This window comes from Neolamprologus multifasciatus, chromosome 6 (assembly GCF_963576455.1).
Source record: "Neolamprologus multifasciatus chromosome 6, fNeoMul1.2, whole genome shotgun sequence".
NCBI lineage: Eukaryota > Metazoa > Chordata > Actinopteri > Cichliformes > Cichlidae > Neolamprologus > Neolamprologus multifasciatus.
Genome location: NC_140444.1, coordinates 20,026,801 through 20,050,627, shown reverse-complemented (window position 1 = coordinate 20,050,627; position 23,827 = coordinate 20,026,801). Strand labels below are relative to the sequence as shown.

Below are 23,827 nucleotides of genomic sequence, written 5' to 3'. Positions count from 1 at the left end.
GGGTACTAGCGTCAAAGATGTGAGGAGAGTTGGTGGATCAGAGCGAGTGACTCATCAGAAAAGGAATGTCCCATCACTGCCAAAGAAACTACAGACACCGTTGCAATGATTGCTCCGTCTCCAATACTTTAAATCACCCCATCTCTGGCTCTTGTCACCTCTTCCTCCTACACAAAGCCTGTCTCTTTCTCCCTCTGTCTCTGTACTGCTCATCGTTGTCGTTTCCCAGCTTAAGCAGGCCATTCTTCTCCTGCTAGATACTGCTTTTGGATGGGGATGACAAAACTAGCTAAACCACAACTGGTGGACCAGCTCTGCACCACCCCTGTTAGGAGCAAACAGAGGTCCAAGACCGCCAATTCGTTTATTCTAACGAGTGAGTGCAAAGCCAATAAGCAAATTCCAGCACTGTGTGGTTAATCAAAGCGACACTAGTCAATTAGTTTAAATTCTAATCCCCAATACAAGTTGTTTTAAATGCAACTGCGGTTTTATGAATCACAGTAAAGATATGGAGACGAGGCTGGCACTGCATCACACCCTTACCACAGATGTTCAGTTATTTATACTCTCACCACAGGATATGATGTAGGCATAAGAAACAAAAAGAAAAAAGAAAAAAAAGAGAAAGAGAACACCACCACAATGACTGCACACATGATTCAACTTTTAGATCACCTGTCATCCTGTGGATTCACCACACAGGAATTTACAGGCTCTGCCCTTCCACATCAAGATGGAAGAAAGGGTTCGTGGCAGTTTTACTAGCCATTTCTTCTGTGGGTTTTTAAACCAGTCGAAAAAAACCCTACAGATAAAAAATAAACAAAAAACAAAATCAGTGTTGCCTTCTTCTATTCCTGCTGTTCACGAGTAGATTGCAGTGACTCCAGAGTGCTTTAAACAGGAATATAAATGCATGAGGTTTTGTTGGCATCGCAGGTCATACTGAGCGACGTCAACCATAACTGCTGCTTAAAGGAAGCCGCTGATCTTGGCACACAGCTGATGTAGAGAAGACCTAATATTTGGCTAAAACTAGTTTTCTCGTACACTTTCAGGGATCAAGTGACCTGGATTATCAAGTGGCATCAGAGAAATAGTTTTCAATTAAAGCATCAGTGGGAAGGTGATGAAGCAGGCCTCGACTATGATCTACGATAAGTCAATTTTTTCAAGAGGCATCCTGTGTCTATTTTACATTTACCATGTTATACATTCGCATATCAGTGTCACTACTGAACACTGAAAACAGCAGCGTCAAACATATACTGCCTGGTTCAAAAAAAAAAAAAAAAAGTCACACTAATATTTTGTTGGACTGTGTTAGCTTTGATGACAGCACACATCCACCGTTCCATTATTTCCAGAAGCTTATGCAATGTTACAACACTTATTTCCATCTAGACTTGCACTTTTTCACCAAGATCTTGCACTGATGATGAGAGTTAGACCGATACATTAAGTCTTCCTCAGCAAATCCCAGTTCTTCAATGAGATTAAGGTCTGGACTCAATGGTGGCCAATCCATGTGTGAAAATGCTCTCTGAACCACTCTTTGACAGTTAGAGCCCAATGAATCCTGGCGCTGTCAAATATAATTAAAATATCCCTGTGTCACAAATGGATGGAAAAAGCTGGTCTCTCAGTATATTCAGGTAGTCAGCTGACCTTGTTTTCTGAACACAGACCACCTAAAAATTACAATGAAAACTGCAACCACAGGCTTGCATGGTAGGTACTAGGGATGGTCGATGCACCACCACTCTGGAACAGGGCAAATCTGGACTCATAAGACCACGTGATCCTTTTTTCATTCCTCCACAGTCCAATCTTTATGCTCCTTGGCAAACTGAAGCCTGTTTTCCCAGTTAGCCTCATTGATAAGTGTTTTCTTCTGGCTACAGAGCTGTTTGTTCTATCGTTACATTTTTACAGTTTGATTTCACCAAACATATAAATGATCTCCAATCATTTTCAAGATTTGTGCCAATTTGCAAGGGAAACAGCAAGGGCTTAACATATTTTTGCACAAATGTTGTTCTTTATATGTGAATGTTTGGTTCTTTATCGTATCTCCTGGCTAAATGCTTAAAGCAATAATTTCAGCTCTGCTTCCTATGATTAGTGCACTGCAAATATTTTGCTTGGCAAGCCCTTCACGTTTTCCCCCCACCCCTAAAAATTATTTATGAAAGGAACAGCTGTCCATTTACCCAAGTGGTCCTTGAGACATGAAGTCCAGACTCTCACTTCTATTACTTCTTAATCCTTGTTTAGAAACAGCGCAAATCCTTGAACTTTTTTGAAGTAGGCCAATTTACAGTAGCACCTGGGGCTCTGGCCTTGATAGCCACTTCCATCACATTGTAGCTTTCATATCATATGACTGTGTGTGTTTGTTTAAAAGCCAAAAGGAGGCGAGAGGAGGGAGAAGGGAACGCCAGACCAAAAGCCAGAAGAAAGGGGGGAAAAAAAACCTTATGCAGCTGAACTGAGACTGATGGATGTATACATGGGAAAGTGCAGCCATGTGGAAAAGACAACATCAGAAACAGAAACATATAAACAGGAGAGTCGCAGAAAAAGCGCCCCCCCCTTTCAAAAGTAGAAATCCTGTCCATCCTCGCCTCATCCTCAGGTAATTTGGAGGCAGAATAACGTGCATACTGATGACCCGATCCCGGGGCGCTCTGACAGCAAGGAGACAGTCCATCGGCGAGGGCTGCCAGGAGCCGACACGCTACACAAACAGAAAAACACACAAAAAAAAGAAAACAAAACAAAGCGGAAAAAAGCGGGGGCGACGATGAGGAGCAAGCATGCGGGCGAAAAGCTGTCAAAAAACAGGCGAGACAGACGGACAGACGGACAGATGGAAAGGGGAGAAAAAAAAGGGGCCCTATCATCTGGCTTCACACCCCGCAGGATGAACAGGGCCTCTGTGCTCCTTCCCTGTTCAAACACACCTCACGGCTGTCTGCTCCCTGCAACAACAATGCGCACACACACGCATGCACACACGCACACACTGCAGCCTGCCTAACAGTGGGCACAATAACCCTATTGAGAGGCATCGATAGGGGGCTGAAAGTGAAGAGAATGAGATGCTGAAAAAAGATTGACAACTCACACATACAGTCTCCCGAACCCAGCAGCACACATAAATCCACACAAACAAATCGTAGTGTGGTTATCCTGCCAGCATGACAGCCTGGGATGAATCTACTCTCTGCTGTCCTTAATTCATCATTCATCTGTCCAATCTGGTCACACACACCACACACACACACACACACACACACGACTAAAATCACACACACAAACAGTTGTTTGGTCAGGGGCGGACCAGCAGTATTGTTACACAGGGGAAGAAGGGTGGTGGTAGCGGATCTCCGAACTCTTTATCTGATTACTCACACACACCCACGCAGAAACGCTCAGTCACACAAGCATGTACACACACGCACACTTTCACCATGCTTTCTCGTCAGCTGCTGTGCATGACCCCGACCACACACAGACTAACGAGTTGGTGCTGCAAGGCAAGAAAGTCCCGGGATCGTTCACATGCAGGTTTATCATCTTTCCAACAACTGCACCCATTCTGCTGAGGACTGTGGCTAGCGCAGCTATCGAAACATATTTTAGGCTGTGCTCAAAGCTTTGCAAGGTGACAGCCTGGATTAGGGTCAATCAACCAAATGTGACAAAAATGCCCACCTGAGCCCCTCCATCACATGATTCAAGTATTTTTAATGAAGGCATGCAAAACTTTATCTACATACTAGGTTCTCAAATTTTGCCCTTTTTAAAAATCGCTTTTCTTTTTGCATTTTTAGCCCTTATAATCCCAAAAGTACAACGACTAGCCACATGAAGGGCTAAAAACAAACAGACCGTCTCTGATGTCCATGCATGTTCACTTTATGAGGATTCTGAAAATCTTCTTCAGCACCTAAAGCCATTTGATCACCTATTATATGGAATATGTGAACACCCTTTCACAGCTACCAGTCATTAACAAAAAAATCATTTTCACACTGCAGGACAGAGCTTAAGGATGAGCCTGGTATTAAAATACAGGTTAAAATCGAGACCTTTGGGAGGTGGTTTAGCTCCCTGGGTTGAGTGGGATACCAATATGCCGCAAGGCCACCACAGATCATTTCCTGCATGCTTTTCACCTTACTCCATCTTCCCGTCCTTTCCTATCTGCCTCACAGAAAAGCAGAACTTCCACATGCTAAAGCTTAATTGACCCAAGTGCAACTTTGCCAGTGCAACAATGATATATGCTGCAGAACTGGTGCTCGAATTAGAAAATACAAAATAAAAATAAATTTGCCTTCAGATTATAACGCTAAGATTTTACCTCACCCTTACACTGGAGCAAAACTGATTTGAAACCAACATTTCATGAAATTATTAAGGGTCAGAAATGCTAAGATGAATGTCAAAACCTTTTCATGTTCTTTGAGGGACTGTAAAACTGCTAAACTAGCAAACTTCTAAAATCCTGATTCTTCAGGGGTCAGGTGCCATGTGTTGATTCATTTCATATAAAAACGAGACATTACTGACTTGCGCTTGCATTCTGTGCATGTGTCCAAATCGTGCAGCAGCACGCCTTCCTTCGAGGATGAGTTGGCATCTTGAAAGCGAGGAGCTCATACCAAATACTACCAAAGCTAAAACAAAGACGCACTCAGGAACAGTCTGCAGTGCTTGGCCCAAAACTCGACCCATAAATGTCCGAGTCACTTTTTCCACACTCAGCAACTCCTGATTGCTGTATAGAAATGCTACAAGAGGGAGGGAGGGAGGGCAAAGGAGCGAGAGAGAGAAAATGACGAGGGAAAAGAAGGATGAAGCGACGACAGAGGCTGGCAACACAGAGAGGAGCAGAATATAAACCAACTTAACCCAAACCCAAAAGCCCTGAGCAATTAGCAATGACATCATGTACACACGCACGCACGCACGCACGCACACACGCACACACACACACACACACACACACACTGCAGAGAAGGGCTAGGTTTGAATGAAAAGCAAGACAGCAGGGTACAGAGGCTGCAAGGATAGCGAGGGAGGCGAGGCAGAGGATGACAGTGCACCATTTCTACTATGGTGGTACAGCCAGTGACACATTCAGTTTTGCAATTGCACAAATTAACTCACCAAACCGACACCGCCACAACCACAGCTTAAAATAGAGAGCACAAGCTGTTTATCAACAAAGTGCTTATAAAAACTAAAAAAAAGGAAGCAAAGGCAGGAAAAGGGAGTACTGGGAAGATATTTAGATCAAATTCAAAGCATGCTTTACTCATGAGGCTTTTTAACATGACTGCACCTTTGAAACAGATACACCAGTAAGCAAGTACCAGTGCAAATGTGATGCAAAACAAATACAGCAGAGCCAGGAGAGAAAGGCTGGCAGTGAAACCTCAGTGGTGCACTCTAAAAGAAGAAATCGGGTCCTCTGACAATTGGTGTTATTGTCAACAACTTCAGCCCTCCTTCTCCTCATAGGCTGCAATATATTACATGAACTGTGTCCCGAGCGTTTACAGTCTTACCACAAGAGCCAACAGTGACGCTCCCTCTAGGTGTTTATGCACAATCATTACTATCCCAAACTCTCACTCTCTCCCCTCTCTCTCTCTTTCTCCTCCCTACCTCTAAGAAAATTAAAACAGGAAAGCTATTCACATCCTCCTCTAGATTCTTTATATCGCAAAAACATAAACATGCAATTAAGTGGCTCCATGTTTGCATAAAACAAACAGCCATATCTTCTCAGGGAGCTCTGGCAGAAACAACCAGAGGAAGGCTGGAAATGATTAGCTAGCCACAACCAACCAGGACCAAGCACCACTGCAAGTCCCTGACTGGGCTCCCAGGGGTTTCTGATGGCCTACAGCCCCACACACTATTCAATGTAATATGCCTAAGTGAAGAGAATACCCCCTTTATGCATGTTTGTTTCACAATGAGCCTTTTTATTACTTAAATTGTTGCTGTAAACAGAGCACGACATGGGAATGTTTCCAACCTCTGGATGGAAACCACAGGACAGAAAACTGGCGCAGGCTGAATTAATCTGTCAGCTAATTAGTTTCAAACAGAAAATTAATAATTGATTAAAGGTTTAAGCCACTGTTGGAATGACAGACTGATACTTGTTGGATCAATCATCTTAAATTGAAATGATTTACTATACAACTGAAGATGTGAGGAAGGTCACATTGTTGCCTGATCCATGAATAACTGATAAAAACACCAATCTAGGCTTCACTCAAACATTTCTGGGGTTTTTTGGGGGGGGGGGGTTTTGGTCACTTGCCGAAATGAATATTACATTTTACTGACTTAGCTTAATGCACCAAACTGGCTAGTTGCCTCATATGAAGGTATTTAGGGGTGTGAAGCATAAAAAAAAGCCTTGTTTTTGTCTTGAGGTTGGCCAAGTTTGGATGATTGGACAGTTTCCCCCGTCTCTTACCTGAGCCTAGGCCCTCTGCATGAAGACGACACACGTTTAAGAGTAGGTTATTTTACACGTATGTTGTGTCCACAATCGGACGGTTCTCCTGTTTTTCGGTCCCCTCGACACAGCGGCTGAGTTAAAAAGTCAAGCTGGAGTCAGCGGCAGCTGCCTTGCCCGCGACCGTGCTCCGTTTACGGCTGCGCATTGAACGTGTGACTCCCTGAACGCCGTGTGAGAGCTCGTTCACGGACACCGGGAAAATCCGTGACAATAAAGTGAAAGAAGCATACCCTGGGTCCCGTAAATGCCCCCTCCCCTCATCTGCCGCCCCAGCCTGTCCCCCTATACCACCACCACCTTCGCCAACCGTTTGTAACACAGCGGGCCCCTCAGATGCCAATCACTGCGTCGCCCGGGGAAGATTACGGGAAAAGTTAACTCCCGTTTTTCATTTGAACGAGACGTAAAACGACCTCAAGTCCCTGCGTTGAAGCGAAATTTATCGGCATACCACATCACTCACCTCTTCTCCTGCGGGTTCACGTACTCCTCGCAAAGCTCCTGTCTTTTTTCTCTCTCTCCACCCCTCCGTTCTCGGATTGTTTCCCTTTTCTCCTCCCTCCCAGATGCCGCTGGTCTCCGGCAGGGGGAACCGGGGGACGCTGCTCCGGAAGCAAACGCTCCTCTGTTTTTACTGCATACGCAGAGAGCGCTCTAATCTGTGATGCCTGCTGGCAGCTTTAAATCAAGAGGTTTCACTAGGAAAGATGAACTGTTGGTTAGGAAAGCATTCTCCAAAAAAAAAGTTACAATGAAAATGTCGACAGAAAGCATGATTATTCCTAACACACGAGATGGGAAGGAATACCTGCAGAGAATAGGTTAAAATGTATAGTATATGTATATGTATATGTATGCAAGCATAATGTTGAAATTACTGTATAAGCAGTACTGTGCAAAAGTCTCGAGACATCTTAATTTCTTTCTGAAGATCTTCCAGAGTTTTCCTTTGGATATAGGTTGCTTTTTCACTATTTTTTCAGTTCAGATCTTGCACCTGAAATTTTTCAGAGTTTGTTTGTTTGTTTGTTCAGACACTTAACACATCTTTAGGTACACACAATTTGTTCTCATAACTTTAGTTGAAGTCATATAAAATGACAATTGGGGCTTTACATAGCTTTATTTTTCAGCACGACAAGCATCCCAAATACACCGCAAATGCAATAAAAGCACACTCGGATAGAAAAACACATCCAATGAAACTATCAGTCAAGGTTTGGCCTCCCCAGAGCAAAGACCTAAACACTATTAAAGTGTTGTGGGATCATGTTGACAGAGAACAGAACAAAAGGCAGACAACATCCAAAGACAAGCTTTGAATGACCTTCAAGAAGCCTGGAGAACTAAGACTACCTAAAGAAATGACAAGAAAGCTGCCTGAAAGAGTTGAGGCTGTGCTGAAGAATAAGGGTGTCATACCAATTATTGACTTTCAAGCTTATTTAAATTGTTCAAACTCTGTTTTTGCCAAATATAATGAATTTTTATGTACATTTGCACATGTTGGCATCAGAAGCTGGTTTTCCTTACATGCACAAACAACCAGCACTTCAACGGCATCTAAGTCTGGACCTTTGCTTTCGACTATAGCATTTTATAACATCAGTTTCTTCTATGTGGAAATGATAATTGTTTGAATGAAGCTATCAGCAATTTCCCTTGGACATCTGCTATCTGTTAGATATGATCCGCGCTTAATAGTAGGTATTAGAGTCTTCTCTTTAAAAAGCTCAAAAATGTCTACTGCTGCTGTGGCCTCCCTCTTTGATTTGTCTGTCTGTTTTCACTAGCAAACTACAGATTTGCTCTAATGCTCTGTGAACAGTGAAGACTTTCTCCTTGCAGGTCAAATTAGTGGCAAATCCATGTTATTGTAGATTCTTTCATTTTTACTAGATACAAACACTTTTAAGCCTCAAGCAGTCTGCTCTTGGGCTGAATTTTATAGGTTGTTTGAAATCCTCAGCTCTTGGAAATTTTTGTTTGTTTATATTTTAAATCCTTTCCCAGATTCACACACTAGCTTTATGATTTTAATGATAAAGTTAGGGGTGTACTTACCTTTTCTATGTGACTAAACTGTTATTTCATTCTTTTCAACTGTGAAAATAGTACAAAATGTCAATTGTATGTATATCTCTTTGATCCCCTTATCCAAGCACTGGTGCATAAAAAAAATCAAATATTTGCTTGTTCAAGTATGTTCAAAAGGTTAACTATTACTGCAAGTACAGTGTAAATAAACCTGTTGTTATAGCCGTTTGTACTGATAATAAGCAAAACAAAAACTGACTGTGTTTTTGTTTGTGTCTGTATCATTTCATAATATACACAAATGAATGTCATATAAGATCTGGCAACAGTGCATATTTAGTTAAGGCTGAAAAATATAATACATAAGCACATACACAAATTTAAAAAAAAAAAAATCAGTTCAATTCAATAAAAGTTAAGTGGGCATAATCCAGTTTAGGCTGGAGCCATGTTGGGTCTATGAAATGTGGAGTTTAATGTATGCTGGAGTTTATGTTTGAGTCAACACGTGAAGTGAAATATTTCTGTATTTAGAGGATTTAACAGGTTGCTTTTGACCTTTCCTCTGCTGCTATCAATTGGTCATGATAATATTTACAAATTAAACATTTCTATGAGTTGTAGTTTGCAGTGAGCACTTGATGTTGCACCCTTAATATGAATAATACAAATAAAGACAAAACTTAATTTTATTTATTTAATCATAAAATTAATATGGTGTCATTCAGCATAGACCAAATTTGTCAAAGGGGAATAGTCTTTTAAAATGATGACACCAGGTGGTGAAATCTGCTTACTACACTGTGTGACGTGTACTTAGGCATTTTGAATTAGTCCAAACTAAATCACATAAATGGGTCTTTATTGTAAAGTTATTTTGTGACACACTGTGTCAAGTATTTATAACTGATCATTTGATTTAACAAAGAAAGTAACGCTTACACCGTTAACAATAAAATAAAGTAATTTTGGCGATGTTACTAAAAAAATCTAAACAAGCAAACAAATAAACATCAAAGTGTAAAAACGGAAATATTATTTCTTTACTTTAGCAAATATTTATGTTAAAAAAATCTACTGTCAGCTTTGAGAATTAATAAAAAGAGACAATAGGTTTTCCCACTTGAGACAACTGCTTTTATATATATATATATATATAAAAGCATATATATATATATATATATATATATATATATATATATATATATATATATATATATAATTTTTTTTTCTCTAATTAAAAACCCAGTTGGAACTGCTGGCATGGGCTCCAAATCTCCAGTAGCCTCCATTACATGAAATGTAGTAAGTGTATTTAAGTAATGTAAATCATTCATTTTTTGCTAACTTTATTTTATATATACTATATTTATTTATTTATGTTTCACAGAAAATAAAATGTTTTTTCCACCGGAAACCTGGCCAAGAGGGCAGCAAAAAGCAAAAATTGCAACTAATATAAACGCCTGCTGCGATTACTCCAATCCTCCAGGGGGCGCTGTGATAAAGCCACCGAATAGTTGCAGACCAATCACCGTTTTCCAGCAGTTTGAACAAGAAGCGGGTTGGATTATTCCGATTTATAGCAAGACAAGAAAAAGATAAAGCTAGCAACCATGGATACAGGCTAAAACTGTTATTACGCTTGAGTTAGTTGAGAATTAGTTCTTCGGTTACGCTTTATTAAAATCGTTGTAGTGGCTTTGTGGTTTTGCACTGTCAACGGTCGATATATAAACCTGTCAGACTGCGGCTTACTCCTGTGTGCTCCAGCCGCGGTAAATCTCCATTTGTAGTTTATAAAAGTTTTACCTTTTGGCACGGTTGTAGCTGGGAAGTCAAACATGAAGCCAGTAAAGCCGCTATATCTGAAAACATACGGGAAACAGAGGCGGAAGGTGTCCGCCTGGATCTCACCTGAAGACCGCAAGCAGGCCTTCGACAGCACCGCGTCCTCCTCGGATGTCTCCGTCTTTGAGCCCTCCAAACCTCAGAGGATAAGGTATGTTTATAATTTTCTTTACTAAACCGTCTTTTCAATATTTTCTCTACATTATCGATCCCAAAATCTGTGCAGCTACTTTTTGGTTTTAGCTTATAAGAAATATACTATTATTGGTGTGTATGGAAGCCAAAAAAGCCACAGAAATACCAGTCCATACAGTCACATATCTGAAGTTTTTAGTTAGCTTTTAGCTTTTATCTTAAATACACCTAACTGTAGCTAATTACAGTAGTGGCAAAAATGTAGAGTAAATCAACAGTTTGTACATACATAACAACCCCCTGTGGACGTGTGCAAAGTACAGTTTAGTTGTCAATCAGAGTTTCCTGCTCTGATTGTGAGCTTGTCTGTCTTCATTGCTCCATCTGCTTTTCATTTAACAGGGAGAAGAGCACCAACGCCTTGAGTGGCAGAACCATTCGTCCTGCCAAGAAGAAAGCAATGCTTTGTCTGACTGAGAAGAGTGTGGATGAAGAGGACATGAGCAATGAGGAGAATGCATCTCCTCTCCCTCCACCTGCTCAGCAGAGCAGGACAGCCAGGTCTGTGAATATTGTAATAAATGGTGAATAACACTGCAGTCACTAATACTGCATTCGAGTTATTAGATTATCTCAGGCTAGAAAAATATCCTTGAAGTAGTTTGCTTTTTTTGTATTGTATGTGTGAGTGGTCCACACCATTTCTTTCCCTTCCTTAGAAAGAAGAAGAGTAGTGTGGCCAGTTGTAGAGCAGTGCGTCCTGCTAAAAGAAAGTCCATACGTCGTATAACGGAGACTAGCAGCGATGAGGAGAACAGCAGGATGCTTGCTCCACCTCCTCCTTCTGTATTAACTCAGCAGAGCAAGACAACCAGGTCTGGGCATTTAAAAACAACAACAACAAAGCAACAACACATTACTAAAATGACAACGCATGTTGAGAGTTTTAGGGTTCTATTAAATATAAGCACAACTGTGAATGTAATCAGAGGTTTGACATTTCTGGCAAACTGAAGGCTGATCCAACTGTTTTCACCAGTTTCTGTGAAATGTATTCCAAAAGCTGCAGTTTGCAGAGTTAGCTCTTGGGCTGCTTGTCTAAATCAATATCAAATGTAAAAAATATACTGACAATTGCACTTTGGCTGCTCTCAGAGTTAAACAGATGTCTCAAGTGAAACTTACTTTTCCCAGAGCAGTTCCAAAACAAACTCAAATTTATAATCATACAGAGAAAAACATCTTTACATTTGAGATGCTGAAACTACTTTTTAAATTATTAAAAATGAGTTGTGAGTTTTCTATCAGCAGGCTTTTTGATACAAAATGTTTTACATTACTTTGACTTGTTTCTGACTGACTTCTCTCTTTTTACTCTCTTTACTCTCTCTCTTTTTTACTCTCTACCTCAGCACTTTCAGTGTTTGGTTTGCAGTGAGTGACTATTGTTAGCCATTCACAACTTTTAAAGCATCTCTTTTGCATTTATTTGTCTGTTTGTGAAATGATTTGTGTCTTTTCCTGTTATCAGGACGAGCCGGCTTGTGTCTGGACACAGAGTTTTGATGAAGCGGAGGGGCCAGCAGGTTCCTGTCACGACGGAGAGTGAGGAAGAAACGTCTGCACCAAAAGGCCAGAGAAATTCAGATAAAATGAGGACAAACTCAAAGTGAGCATTTGTGTCTTTAAGACCTCTGTTAAAAGCCTGAACAGAAATGTCATCATTATTTGCTGTAACCATTAGCTCTCATCCTCTCTTCTCCTGCTTTCTAGTGTTTATCCTTCTTCTGCAGGCCGCTTTGTAACCCAACGTAGACGAGCCGCTGCAATTAAACCAAAAGTCCCCAAAGCATCTGTCAGTATACTCAGCTCCTCAGATGACTTCACTTCTACAGCCTTTCCTTACAAGAGGCCTTCCAGGAAAAGAAAGCTGCCTCCGGCATTGGGGCCGTCAAGTGCGGAGAACTCTATGAGCGCTCCCTTCCGAGAGATATCTCTCAACGAGTTGGCAGATTGCAGTCTCGGACCCTGCCCCAGGAAACCTATCTTCTGCTCTACACCGTCAGCAGGATCCTTCATCAAACGTGGGAAGCTTAAACCATTTTCAGTCAACAATCTGTCCTGCACTCCTCCATCCATATCAGTAGACGGCATAGTCTCCCCACCAGATTGTTCGCTTCACTGCCAGCAGACAGACACAGACCTACCTGACCACATAGAACCATCTATTGATTTATTTTCAGAGCCTAAGAGAAGAAGTGAATCAAAGTCTAGAAATGAAGGCAAATTACAGAGTGCAAATCTGCTGTCTGCAGACAGTGGCAGCAGCAGTCAGTTTGTATCTGCAGCAGCAGGAGGGTTAGATTGGCTGATCGAGACACTGAAGGAGAAATGTTTGTCCACACGCTGCACCGTGCCGCTGGAGAGATTAGACTTGTTCGCTGAGCTGAGCTGTGAAACAACCTACTCATCCTGTCTGGGACATTCAAGCTCACTGCACAGCCGACAAACAAACAAACAGCCTGTGGACAGCAGTGAAGTGGTCGATCTGTCAGAGTCTTTAAAAGCATCGTTTTGTCTTCATTTATCAGGTACAGTCAATGATATCCATAATAGTTTTGACCAAGAAGCTTCAGTGAGTCAGAGTTGCAACACTAACATTTCTCCATTAGTTAACTTTAAGCAGTCAGCCGAACACTCGACCGCATCACCTATGGAGCAGTCAGAATCAGTACTTTATGTTCAGTCTATTCATCACACAGACAGCAGCTCTGAGATTATAATGAGCACACATTTGGAGTCCAGCAGCACCGTGCAGACAGTGGAAGGCGAGGCTATAGTGGCAAAGAGTAAAAGTCTTACTAAGAGGTGTTCAGTCCAGATGAAGAACCTGGTTTTGTCACAAGAGCAACTAAAAGGCTTCTCAAAGCAGACAGAGGATGATTTGGGCGAGACACAATCAGCCAACACAGAATGTGCAGCAGATCTCACAGCAGGGCTGAAGGAGAAATGTCTAACAGATAAACTTATTGTTGGGATAAAGAGAGTAAATTTGTCACTGTTGAAAGAAATTATGAGGCCCAAAGGTGCTCTGCTAAAACCAGCCGGAGATGTGCCCGACTCAGCTAGTGACGACCAGACAAAGACGGACCACTTGTCGGAGAGTGATGACAGTAAAGAGACGACTGCCTCGAAAGCCAGCGTGAAGAACGGACGTTTGACTACTTCTGAGGATGAGACCACCTCAGACAGAGAAGTTGTAAAGAAGAGAAAAAAGATGCCCGTGGCTAAGAAGGAAAAGAAAAAGCGGAGTGCATCCACAGACCAGCCTGGGACGACGAGGAAGGTGTGCGTGAGCGGCATGAGCGTGAGCCGCTGGAAAAACAAAGGCAACGCCAGCACGCACGTGATCAGGAGCAGGGCTGCGGACTGTAGCATCAATGAGATGATCCCCTCACAGCACAAGCAGCCAAAGGTAAGAATTAAATTCAGAGTAACAGAACAAAGGACAGCTGAAACAGTAGGCTTGTATGTTCAGCAGCGCTGGATGGATAATGAAGGTGATGTTTAATGGGTTCATTGTTTAAGTTACCATTTAAGTTGATGCTTTTGCTTTTCTGTAAATCCCTCCAGCCAGTTTGCAACAAATGATGCTGACTATTAGAGTATTAATCAGATGCAGCTGCACTAATTAACCTGCACATTTGGTTTCCCGATGTCTTGATGGTAACAGGTGAACAAGTATTTGTTACTGAGCCACAAGAGTTGAGGCTCGGGTGTGAAATTTATGGTTTTTAGTAGGGCTGGGCCATATCATACCGTTCACGGTAATACCGATATAATGTCGGGCAACGATAAGAAAATGAAATATCGCGATAGAATATGGGTAAAACGCCCGCGCGCAGTGCCTTTGTTTTCATACGCACATGGCGGAAAAAGCGTGGCGGCGACGCAGAATGAGAAGGGTGAAAGCGGATCATTAAATGAAACGGATGAACCAGAATTGGTTTGTAAAAATGCTGCAACTTCAGTGGTGTGGAACTGGTTTAGCTTTTGTCCGTCAGATACACAACAAAGCACTATTTTTGGTAGAGCATGCTAGCGGCCGCCGTTATTACCGTGTTGTTTGGAAAATACGGCACACTTAAAATCAATCCTTTGATTTTTCTGAAAATCGACCGTGCCCCTTATAATCCCGTGTGCCTTATGTATGAATTCTGGATGTGTTTACTGACCTCGAAACGATTTTATGTCGTACACAGCGCTCGAAAATCTGTCAAATGTTTTAGTATGACTTTGCTAAGCTACGAACCTGCAGGCTTGATGGATTGTCGGAGCATTACGGCTATCGTAGGCAGGAGCCTCGCTTAGTGATAAGCACTGCGCTTCAACATAATATTAGGTATTATGTGTATAACCTCTTTTTAAGTTTTGTGGATATTATGCATGGTTATGCTGAGGATATGTCGGCCAATTTCCACTGGAAATGCCTTTTGGTTAAACTGTCAGCAAGGAATTTGCATTTGCACTGTTAAATTTTTATATAACTCTAATGCACATAAAAAAAAAAAAAAACAGCTGCTTGTTTAAGTGAAAATACATTGATTGATTTTTATTTTATTTTATTTTATTTTTTTTTGCACGAATAAAGTTGTGGAGTTGTAAAGTATTTTGTCTAGTGTCAATTATATCATCAGTTATGTCATTATCACAAATTTTCAAATGTATATCGTGATAAATATTTTTGGTCATATCGCCCTGCTCTAGTTTTTAGGGTTATTTTTTTAGCCATATTGGGTCTTTTCCTGTGTGTTATGAAAAATCTTCTTTCTGTTTTTTTTGGTACCAGCACTGGTTTTATTATGTTGTATTTATCCAGAGTAATAGTGGATGTACTGGACAAAGGATGTTGAATATGGAGCTTCCAGGTAGGAGAAAAGGAGGAAGACCTCAGTGAAGGTTAATGGATGTAGTGAAAGAGGACATGCAGAGGGTTAGTGTGACTGAGGAGTGGAGATGGAATGAGATGGAAGCAGGTGATCGACTGTGGGAGAAGAAGCCAACTCTGACTGAGTTTAGAGGGGGACTTTTTGACCCCATCTTATTTTATACAGACACACATACACCACTCAATACCATTACAAGAGATAGAGGGGGTGTCTGCTCTCTCAGCCTGTACCAGAGTTGAGAACTCTGCAAGGACCTGCCAAATTTAAAGTTAAAACATGCCAACGAAACTAGTGACCAGATAATTATTCTTGATGTTGAACATGTGGTGTGACAAAAGACTCTAATTGGCTTCCAAGTTTTCCAGCTTACCAGTATCTCCTATTTTTGCACTCAGTGTGCTGCATTTATAAAGAAATCCTGCATCTCAACAACATCACATTTCTGGTGATGGGTAAGCATATAATGTTTAGGTGCTCTCACACTGTAGCGAGCACAAGCTTCCATGTAGCTGCAATGTAGTTTGATTATATTCAAAGGAAGGCAAACGTCCATGCTGCCAAAATCTCCAAAACTGGGCAAATTAGCATGAAAATAATCTATCTATATACAATTTGTGAATGAATTGTCCCTTTAGTGCCACAAATGATTACTTCATTTGATCTCCAAACCTCATAAAAACTATTAAGCTATTGACTCGTCCCGTAAGTGAAGAAGCAGAATATTTCTAATCACAGAGCAAATCTGTGTTAACTCTTAAGTTTTTCTGTCACGATCCACCGAGCACTAATTAAACATTTAAAGGCTTTTAAGTCATTTAACTTAAAGCATGTTGTATGTGCCATATGTAGGAGTTTTTGGGCCGTACCATGAATTTCTCCACCCCGGTGAAAGCAAGTCGGCTCAACCTCTCATCCCTGCTGGCTGATTTCACACCAAACACGAAAACCTGGAGCCGGATCAAAGCCGCCCTCTCTGTTCATCGCAAAGGCTTGGGTAATGATGTACACTCTGGTGTTTGGATTTTAAGCTTTTAGTTTGACTTTGAGTCCTTACACTCTCTCTCTCTCTCTCTCTCTCTCTCTCTCTCTCTCTCTCTCTCTCTCTCTCTCTCTCTCTCTCTCTCTCTCTCTCTCTCTCTCTCTCTCTCTCTCTCTCTCTCTCTCTCTCTCTCTCTCTCTCTCTCTCTCTCTCTCTCTGCCCCCCACCCCCTCATTCCCTCTTCTTAGTGCTGCTCACTCCGAGGAGTTTACGTCTATCAGCGTCGGGCTCTCCTGGGAGGACGGACACTGCTGATCTCAGTCGGGATCTCTTTACCACACCCTTACGGACGCCACTCCCCAAGCGGCTCCGGTCACAGCTGCTGGGCCAGCATTCCCTGGTATTAAACACACATAAGTTATATATTCAGACTTTCTGTTGGTTTCTCTGCACTTTGCATTTGGGTCGTTAGACCTAATGGTGTGACATCCAGGCTGTGGATGCACGTAACCTCCACCCACTTGTCTGTTGTTGAAGGTTTGTGAAGACGCAGACCTGTCAGACGCAGAGAAGGTGTATGCTGAATGTGGCCAGCAGCGGCCTCTGCCCTGGGAAGAGTGCATTCTCCCCCAGCGTATGAAGAAGTGTCTGAAGATTGGAGAGGGCACCTTTGGGGAAGTCTTCTCCACCAACAACGAATCAGGAGACACCGTCGCCCTCAAAGTAAGCACATTTGAGTGTATGTGAACAACATGTTTTAGACGTGTAGCGTCGACTGAGCTCTGTTAGAGAGTTACAGCTTTGAGTTGTATCAAAGAAGGTAAATATTGTGCATTGTTTTTCCTTTTCTGGCCCTTTTCTGATCCTGAGCTGGTCTTATAGGTTTTAAGTAGTAGAAAAGAACTAAAAGGGAGCAAAGATACCTCAACATGACGCTCAGGAGACCTAAATGAATCAATGAAAACACAAAGGGGGCATTGATGATGGCTCAGAACTAAAAGGACAGGGAACAGGCCAGTAATTTGTAGTGTAAACCAATTGAGTTGTAATGTGCTTCAAAAATAAAACTACTAATGTTACTGAAAAAACTGCAAACGTTCAACACAAGAAGTCCCACGCTGGATTGTATTTTCAGATCATTCCCGTAGAGGGGAGCGAGAAGGTGAACGGAGAGGACCAGAAGACCTTTGGAGAGATTCTCCATGAAATTATTATCTCTAAGTAAGTAACCGCAGGTACACACTGCTCACTATATGCAGTCCATTTGCTGTAATGCTAGAGCTTATAAGGTCTGTATGTTTCAGTACAGTGATACCTAATGAACCACATCAAAGTACTCCAGCTGAACAGCTCTAATGAGCAGTGTTTGTGTGTTTTGTTTTGTCTTCTTCTACCAGGGAGCTGAGCAGCCTCAAAGAGAAGCAGCACAACCAGACCCATGGTTTTATTGGACTCAAAGAGTAAGTATTTTCTTTGGTCTTTTTTTCTGTTAGTGCCTCAGTAGTTTTGAGTCTTAATGTGACTTTGTGTCTATTTTTCTCCCCATAGTCTTCACTGTGTTCAAGGCTGCTACCCTGCAGATTTCCTGAAAGCGTGGGACACATTTGACCAACAGAAAGGCTCAGAGAACGACAGACCAGGTCAGTGAGACAGAGCTCATTATAATTTATTCACAAGAACGTGTTTTGTGTATTTCTTAAGGTTAGGGGTTAACTTACTTCTATATTAACTTCTCTCTAACTAGGATTCAACTTGGTCTGTGTTTTTAATTATTAATGCTAAAAAAGTTCTTGCCCAACTTGCTATGTTTTTTTTTTTGTTGTTGTTTGTTTGTTTTCTTTATGACCAGCTGTACATTTATAGATTTTAATTTTTTGTAGTCACACCTTAATTGTGGCACAGATTCACCAAAGTGTTGGAAACTTTCCTTAGAGATTTTGGCCGTATCCAAATGACATCATTGCATGGATAATGTAGATTTATCAACTGCACATCCATGATGGGAATCTCGTTTTACCCCATCCCAAACATGATCTGTTAAATTCAAATATGGTGACTTTAGAGGCTGTTTCAGTTCAGTGAACTCATTGTTGTGTTTAAAAGACAAAAACAAAAAACAGTTTGAGATGATTTGAGCTTTGTGACATAGTGTGTATCCTACTGGAAGAAGCCATCAAAGATGGGTACACTGGTCAAAAAGGGATGGATGTGGTCAGTGGTGTTTAAATGATGCTTGGTAGATATTAAGTGACCTGAAGTGTCCCTAAAAAAGCCCCCCACATCATTAGATCAGTGTTCCCCAACCTTTTGGAGCCATATTTCACATTAGAAAAATCACACAACACACCACCAAATAAAAATGTCGCAAAAAGCATATTGATAATTTCCCTCCCGCACACCAGTCATAGTGGAATTGGGTCAGTTTTTCCCCAGTGTATTTTTTTTTTTTTTGGCTTTCTTCTGACCACTACTCGTGCTAGGGCCTTCATCAGGGTTGGATTTTTCTGCAGGACCCAGGTCAGATTGACCTGACTGTTAATTAATTTCTTCTTTGTCTTCTTCTGTTTTCCTGGCAGTTGGTACCCATTTAATTAGAGCAGGTAGTTGTACTGCCCTCTAGTGTAAGAGAATGTAATTGTTCTGCGTGTGTGTGTGTGTGTGTGTGCGCACGTGTGTGTGCGCGCGTGTGTGTGTGCGCGTGCGTGTGTGTGTGAGTGATTACAGTTAAATATTTGTCATAGATTTTTAACAAAACAAAAAACAAATTTTTGATTAAGAAAATAATATAAAGCCATTAAAAAAATATTTTAGACTTTCTTTCTAAAATGGGGTCATAAGTGAACCTACTCGGTCCCTAAAATAAGCAAATCATGTGATTTGGGTTTCTCTTTTTGTGTCTTTGCTCAGATTTCTTTGAAAATGACCAAATATTCCTAATCCTGGAGTTTGAGTTTGGCGGCATCGACTTGGAGAACAGCAACGGAACGGTAGGGATCAAAGCTTTCCCTGTGTCTTTGTAGAAATGTTGAGCTTTTATCTGCTACCTCTGTTGTGACTGTTTGGAGATACAGAAGGTAAAGCTGGTAGCCTGCAGATAAAACTACTTTTACATTGGCTGAATGTAGAAAGTACACAAGCTGAAAGTGTCTGTGGTCAGTTAAAGCGCTCTGTATTCAAATTGTCATTACTGAAGATTAAGCTAAAAAGAAGCCTTTGCTTATTTCACGTTCACACTCTCAGTAAAAATGTTTTTAAATTTTAATGACGAGAGCGGCTGCATAAAAATAGCAAGTTCTTGAGTTGAGTCATTACAGCTTAATGTCAGCCAGACCATAAATTACTGCACGCTGGAGGTAATGAGAAAAGATGATGAACATCTTAAAGAAATTATTTGCTTCTGAAAATTCATGTTGACTAGTGTTATCTTTGGCACGGCTGGACTTTTTCTGGTTTCTAGAAACTTAAATTGCTGTTACACAACATTCACATCTCATCTCCCTGCAAGGATTTATGAATATTTTCTGACTTGAGGTCTTACACATGCTGAGCACCTTCTTCCTGAGTCTGACGTCTGACTGTGTCGACATGAAGATGACAGGAAGAAGGTGCTCAGTGTGTGTAGCACAGGTGCTCGGACCTCATGACCTGTTTTGTTTTTTGCACTTTTTCTCAGTATTGCATTGATTATCAGGTGAATTTGCAGGGATGTTTACTCGTGGGGAAATTGGATGCCTTGAATGTTTGCACTTAAATAGTCTAAAAAACTTTGTCTAATTTATGCTCTTGTTGTGTTTTCAAGTTGGCATCTTTAGCGGTGGCGAAGAGCATCCTTCACCAGGTTACTGCTGCCTTGGCTGTTGCTGAGCAGGAGCTTCACTTTGAACACAGGTACTGACACACATTGATAAATTACAGCACCGACTGACAGTTTCCCAAGAAGACGCTTACAGATGCAGTTTGTTCCCCGTTAACAAAACAAAACCCTCTAGCGTTTAGAAGGAAACTAACAAATGTTTAGCTGGAACTCTAGCTCTAACAGTTTAACCCTACACACTGTTTATTGCAGGGACCTGCACTGGGGAAACGTGCTGGTCAAAACAACCAAGCAGAAGACTGGGAGCTTCCTCGTCAATGGAACCACCCACTCTCTGGAAACCAGAGGGGTGCTGGTCCGCATCATTGACTATTCTCTCTCCAGACTAGAAATCGGTCAGATATTTTTCTACTTGCTTACTGTCATACTTTGAATGGATTGTGTTATACACATAGTGAATATTATGTAGTGGTTCTAAAATGTTGCTTTTGTGTTGTAGATGATTTGACGGTGTCTTGTGACATCTCAAATGATGAAGAGCTCTTCATGGGACAGGGAGACTACCAGTTTGAGATCTACAGACTCATGAGACAGGAAAACGGGTCAGTCCATTTAGTGATCAAGCATCTATGTGCCATGTAACAGGAGTCTCTGTGCAGTAAAGGCTTAAAGTCTTTATCTCACTCTATGTCTCTGTATCTTTCTATAGCTGTATCTCTATACATCTATCACTGTGCACCTACTAAACAAAACAAACTAGAATTAAAAATATACAGTAAATGTTTTTAGTTTTTGTCCAGGTCAGTTTCATCATACTTTTCAATCAAACCAGAAAGAACGAGTGATTTGTTCATTTGTCTGAGACTGAGATGCTGACATGGAGTCAGTTCTTTGTTTCCTTAAATAATGAATACCACCAACATTATAAATAAACTTAACTGAAATGAGGAAACAAACCTGGAAACAAAATGAAACCAGTGATACTGTTAAACTTGAACTGGTAAATTATAATTTTGCTTTGCTATTATGTAGGATTTCTTTTTCTTTGAGACACTCATAAACACATGTTTGTAATTATGTCAAATTTAAAAAGGGAAAAAAAAAGCAGTGAGGCGAGGTTACATAATTCCCTGTGAATCAGGAGGTCAGGACATTCCCTGCTGTTGGCCTTTTCTCCAGAGCACAAATGTCAACCTGATTTTACGTCGTGGGCCACAGACAGCCCACTTTAATCCTAAGTGGGTCAGACTGCCCTGTCTGTCACTGTACAGAAGTTTAACTGCACATTTAATCTCAGAGTGATCTCAATATAAGGGAAATGATGAGAATATTCTGTTTTTGATTTTCTTTAGACTCAAATTGTGAGAAATGTTTAAAATTACAACAAAAAACCAAACAATTCTGGTAGCTCATTGCCCACACAGTCCTGTAATTATAAGACTAAAAGTTTTTGTTAATTCACAGAAAAGCTGTGGAGAAAAAAAAAATCCCTCACATTTTATAAAGCAGTCTAGCGGGCCAGACTATTAGGTCGGACTGGCCCCTGTGCCCTATGTTTGACAGCACTGCTTTAGAGTATCGGTTCACACTGATGATGGAGCCGTCTCAGAAATTCACGTGTCAAATATGACACTCTTGGCATTGTTAAAGTTCATGACAGCACAGTGAGAAATGCAGCATTGTTGTTGATTTATTGATCCTCTCATGCTGTTTGTGTCTTTTATCAGAAATAACTGGGCTGCTTACCACCCTTATACGAACGTACTGTGGCTCCACTACCTTTGCGCCAAGCTGCTTTCTATGAAGTACCGCGGCTCAGGGGGGAGGACTGCCAAGGACGTGCGAGAGGAGCTGACTGGTTTCTATGACAATGTCCTCCAGTACAGTTCAGCCACAGAGGCGTTGCAGAACTGCCCCATGTTCCAGTAGCACGAGGATTCAATGCAAAGTGTGAGGAAACTCACACAGACCGTTTTTAGCACGAAGAGGGTGCAATGTTTCTTCCCGCTTGTCCTTTGTTAAGTTAAGACAGTGTTCCCAGTGTTCCTAGTTGACATGCTGGCACAGAAGAGTTACTTAAAGTGTAGTGCAGACAATGCTGTCATAAAACAAGGCTCATTAAAATGACTGAAGATCATATATTGGTGGTCAGTGGAGCTTCTTTATGTTGTTATTCTGATAAATCCATTCACTTGTTTTTTTGCATCCTAAGTATAAATTTTGAAAAAAATTATCATGATAAGGTGTGTGAAATAAATAAAGAAATGAAATGAAATATTTCTTTCTTAATCTTGTAGCAATGTGGTTCAGTGTTTGCAGTCTGCATTGGTTCTTAATCTGTTACTTGGTGTAAATTAATCACTACCTACTACATGGCCAGGTTTCAGCTTTTCTTTCATTTTTTTCTCTGGTTAATGATGAAACGGTTCACAAACATGTGATGTGATTTCATTTGAAAAGCAGAAGGGCCACAAGGGGAAATAGAAGATTAGATCTCAAAAATATGGTATGTAAATGTAGCGTAAACGGGACATTTAACAGGTAAATCTGGCAGAGGATTCACTTCTGTGTGAAGCATTATAATCAATAAATGCACATTTTAAGAGTTCTGAATGTTTTTATATAAAATAAAAGTCTGTAAGAAGATGTAAAAAATGAAGCATGTTAAGTTGATATGTTATTACAGCGTACCAGGGTATTTAGATTTATAATTGTTTTAGTATGGTCGTATATAATAGTAATCAGAACTGTGACCTCACAGCAAGACGGTTCTGGGTTTGAATCTGTCAGCGTTTGTACGTACTCCCTGTGTTAGTTTTCTCCAGGTGTTCCTTCCATAGTCCAAAAACATCCGTCTTAGCTTAACTGATGATCCTAAATTGGCCGTGAGTATGAATGTTAGTCAATGGTCATCTGTCTCTGTGTATGTCCTGTGATATTCTGGGGACCTGCCCAGGTCCCCTGTCCTCCTGTGTAACCCCCCCCCCCTCCCTCTAAAAGAGCTGGGATAGGCTCTGCACTCCCGTGACTCTGAATTTGATAAGCAGTTAGACAAAGGAATGGGCCGAAGAAGGGCTCCCTTTATTAAACTGATAGGGAATGTATTGTACTGCATTAAAATGCCAGCAGAAGGAAATCTAGTGGATTATTCGGAGCCCAGTAAGCTGTGAAACATGTCTCCAAGTAGTAAACAAAGTATAACTAAACTGTCTTAAAGTAGTTTGTGTTTATTCCTGTGGATAACCATCCAGAAGAAAGCTTGGTACACTATTTCCCTCCAGAAAGGTGAGATCTCTCCAAAACAAAAATGTGTATTATCTTTGAGTTAAAAACTTAAGTCCTGGGATGACAAAAATAAGTCAGTGGTCAGATTAACAGCAGTCTATAAATCATTTTAACTAATACCTGAAAGGTGATTATGGTCATCTTTGGAACAGTGAGTTAAAATTGTTAGATATGTCGAGTATTTAATTTGATAAATTGGTCAGTAACAGATTTTTCTGGGT

The 23,827-nt window shown here is 41.0% G+C and overlaps 2 protein-coding genes across 5 annotated transcripts in view; one reads left to right on the top strand and one right to left on the bottom strand.

Moving 5' to 3' along the window:
• Nucleotides 1–7,172, bottom strand: part of apbb2b (amyloid beta (A4) precursor protein-binding, family B, member 2b) — a 55,869-nt gene extending 48,697 nt beyond the window's left edge. For 2 of the 4 annotated variants that reach the window (XM_085161542.1, XM_085161545.1), the window contains exon 1: nt 7,020–7,172. The gene's annotated coding sequence lies outside the window, so the exon portion shown is untranslated. Of the gene's footprint in view, nt 1–6,511; nt 6,819–7,019 lie in introns of those variants that run through there. The other 2 variants (XM_085161544.1, XM_085161543.1) reach the window with 2 other exon arrangements.
• A 2,937-nt stretch (nt 7,173–10,109) lies between these two features.
• haspin (histone H3 associated protein kinase) lies at nt 10,110–22,596 on the top strand. Its single transcript, XM_085162733.1, has 16 exons — nt 10,110–10,595; nt 10,982–11,140; nt 11,299–11,454; nt 12,111–12,248; nt 12,353–14,054; nt 16,378–16,522; nt 16,756–16,907; nt 17,045–17,230; nt 17,643–17,728; nt 17,905–17,967; nt 18,056–18,147; nt 19,415–19,494; nt 20,307–20,395; nt 20,574–20,716; nt 20,821–20,923; nt 22,049–22,596. Exons 1-16 carry the CDS (start codon nt 10,438–10,440, stop codon nt 22,248–22,250), a joined length of 3,654 nt encoding a protein of 1,217 aa, XP_085018859.1. The 5' UTR covers nt 10,110–10,437; the 3' UTR covers nt 22,251–22,596.
• Nucleotides 22,597–23,827: the final 1,231 nt, after the last annotated feature.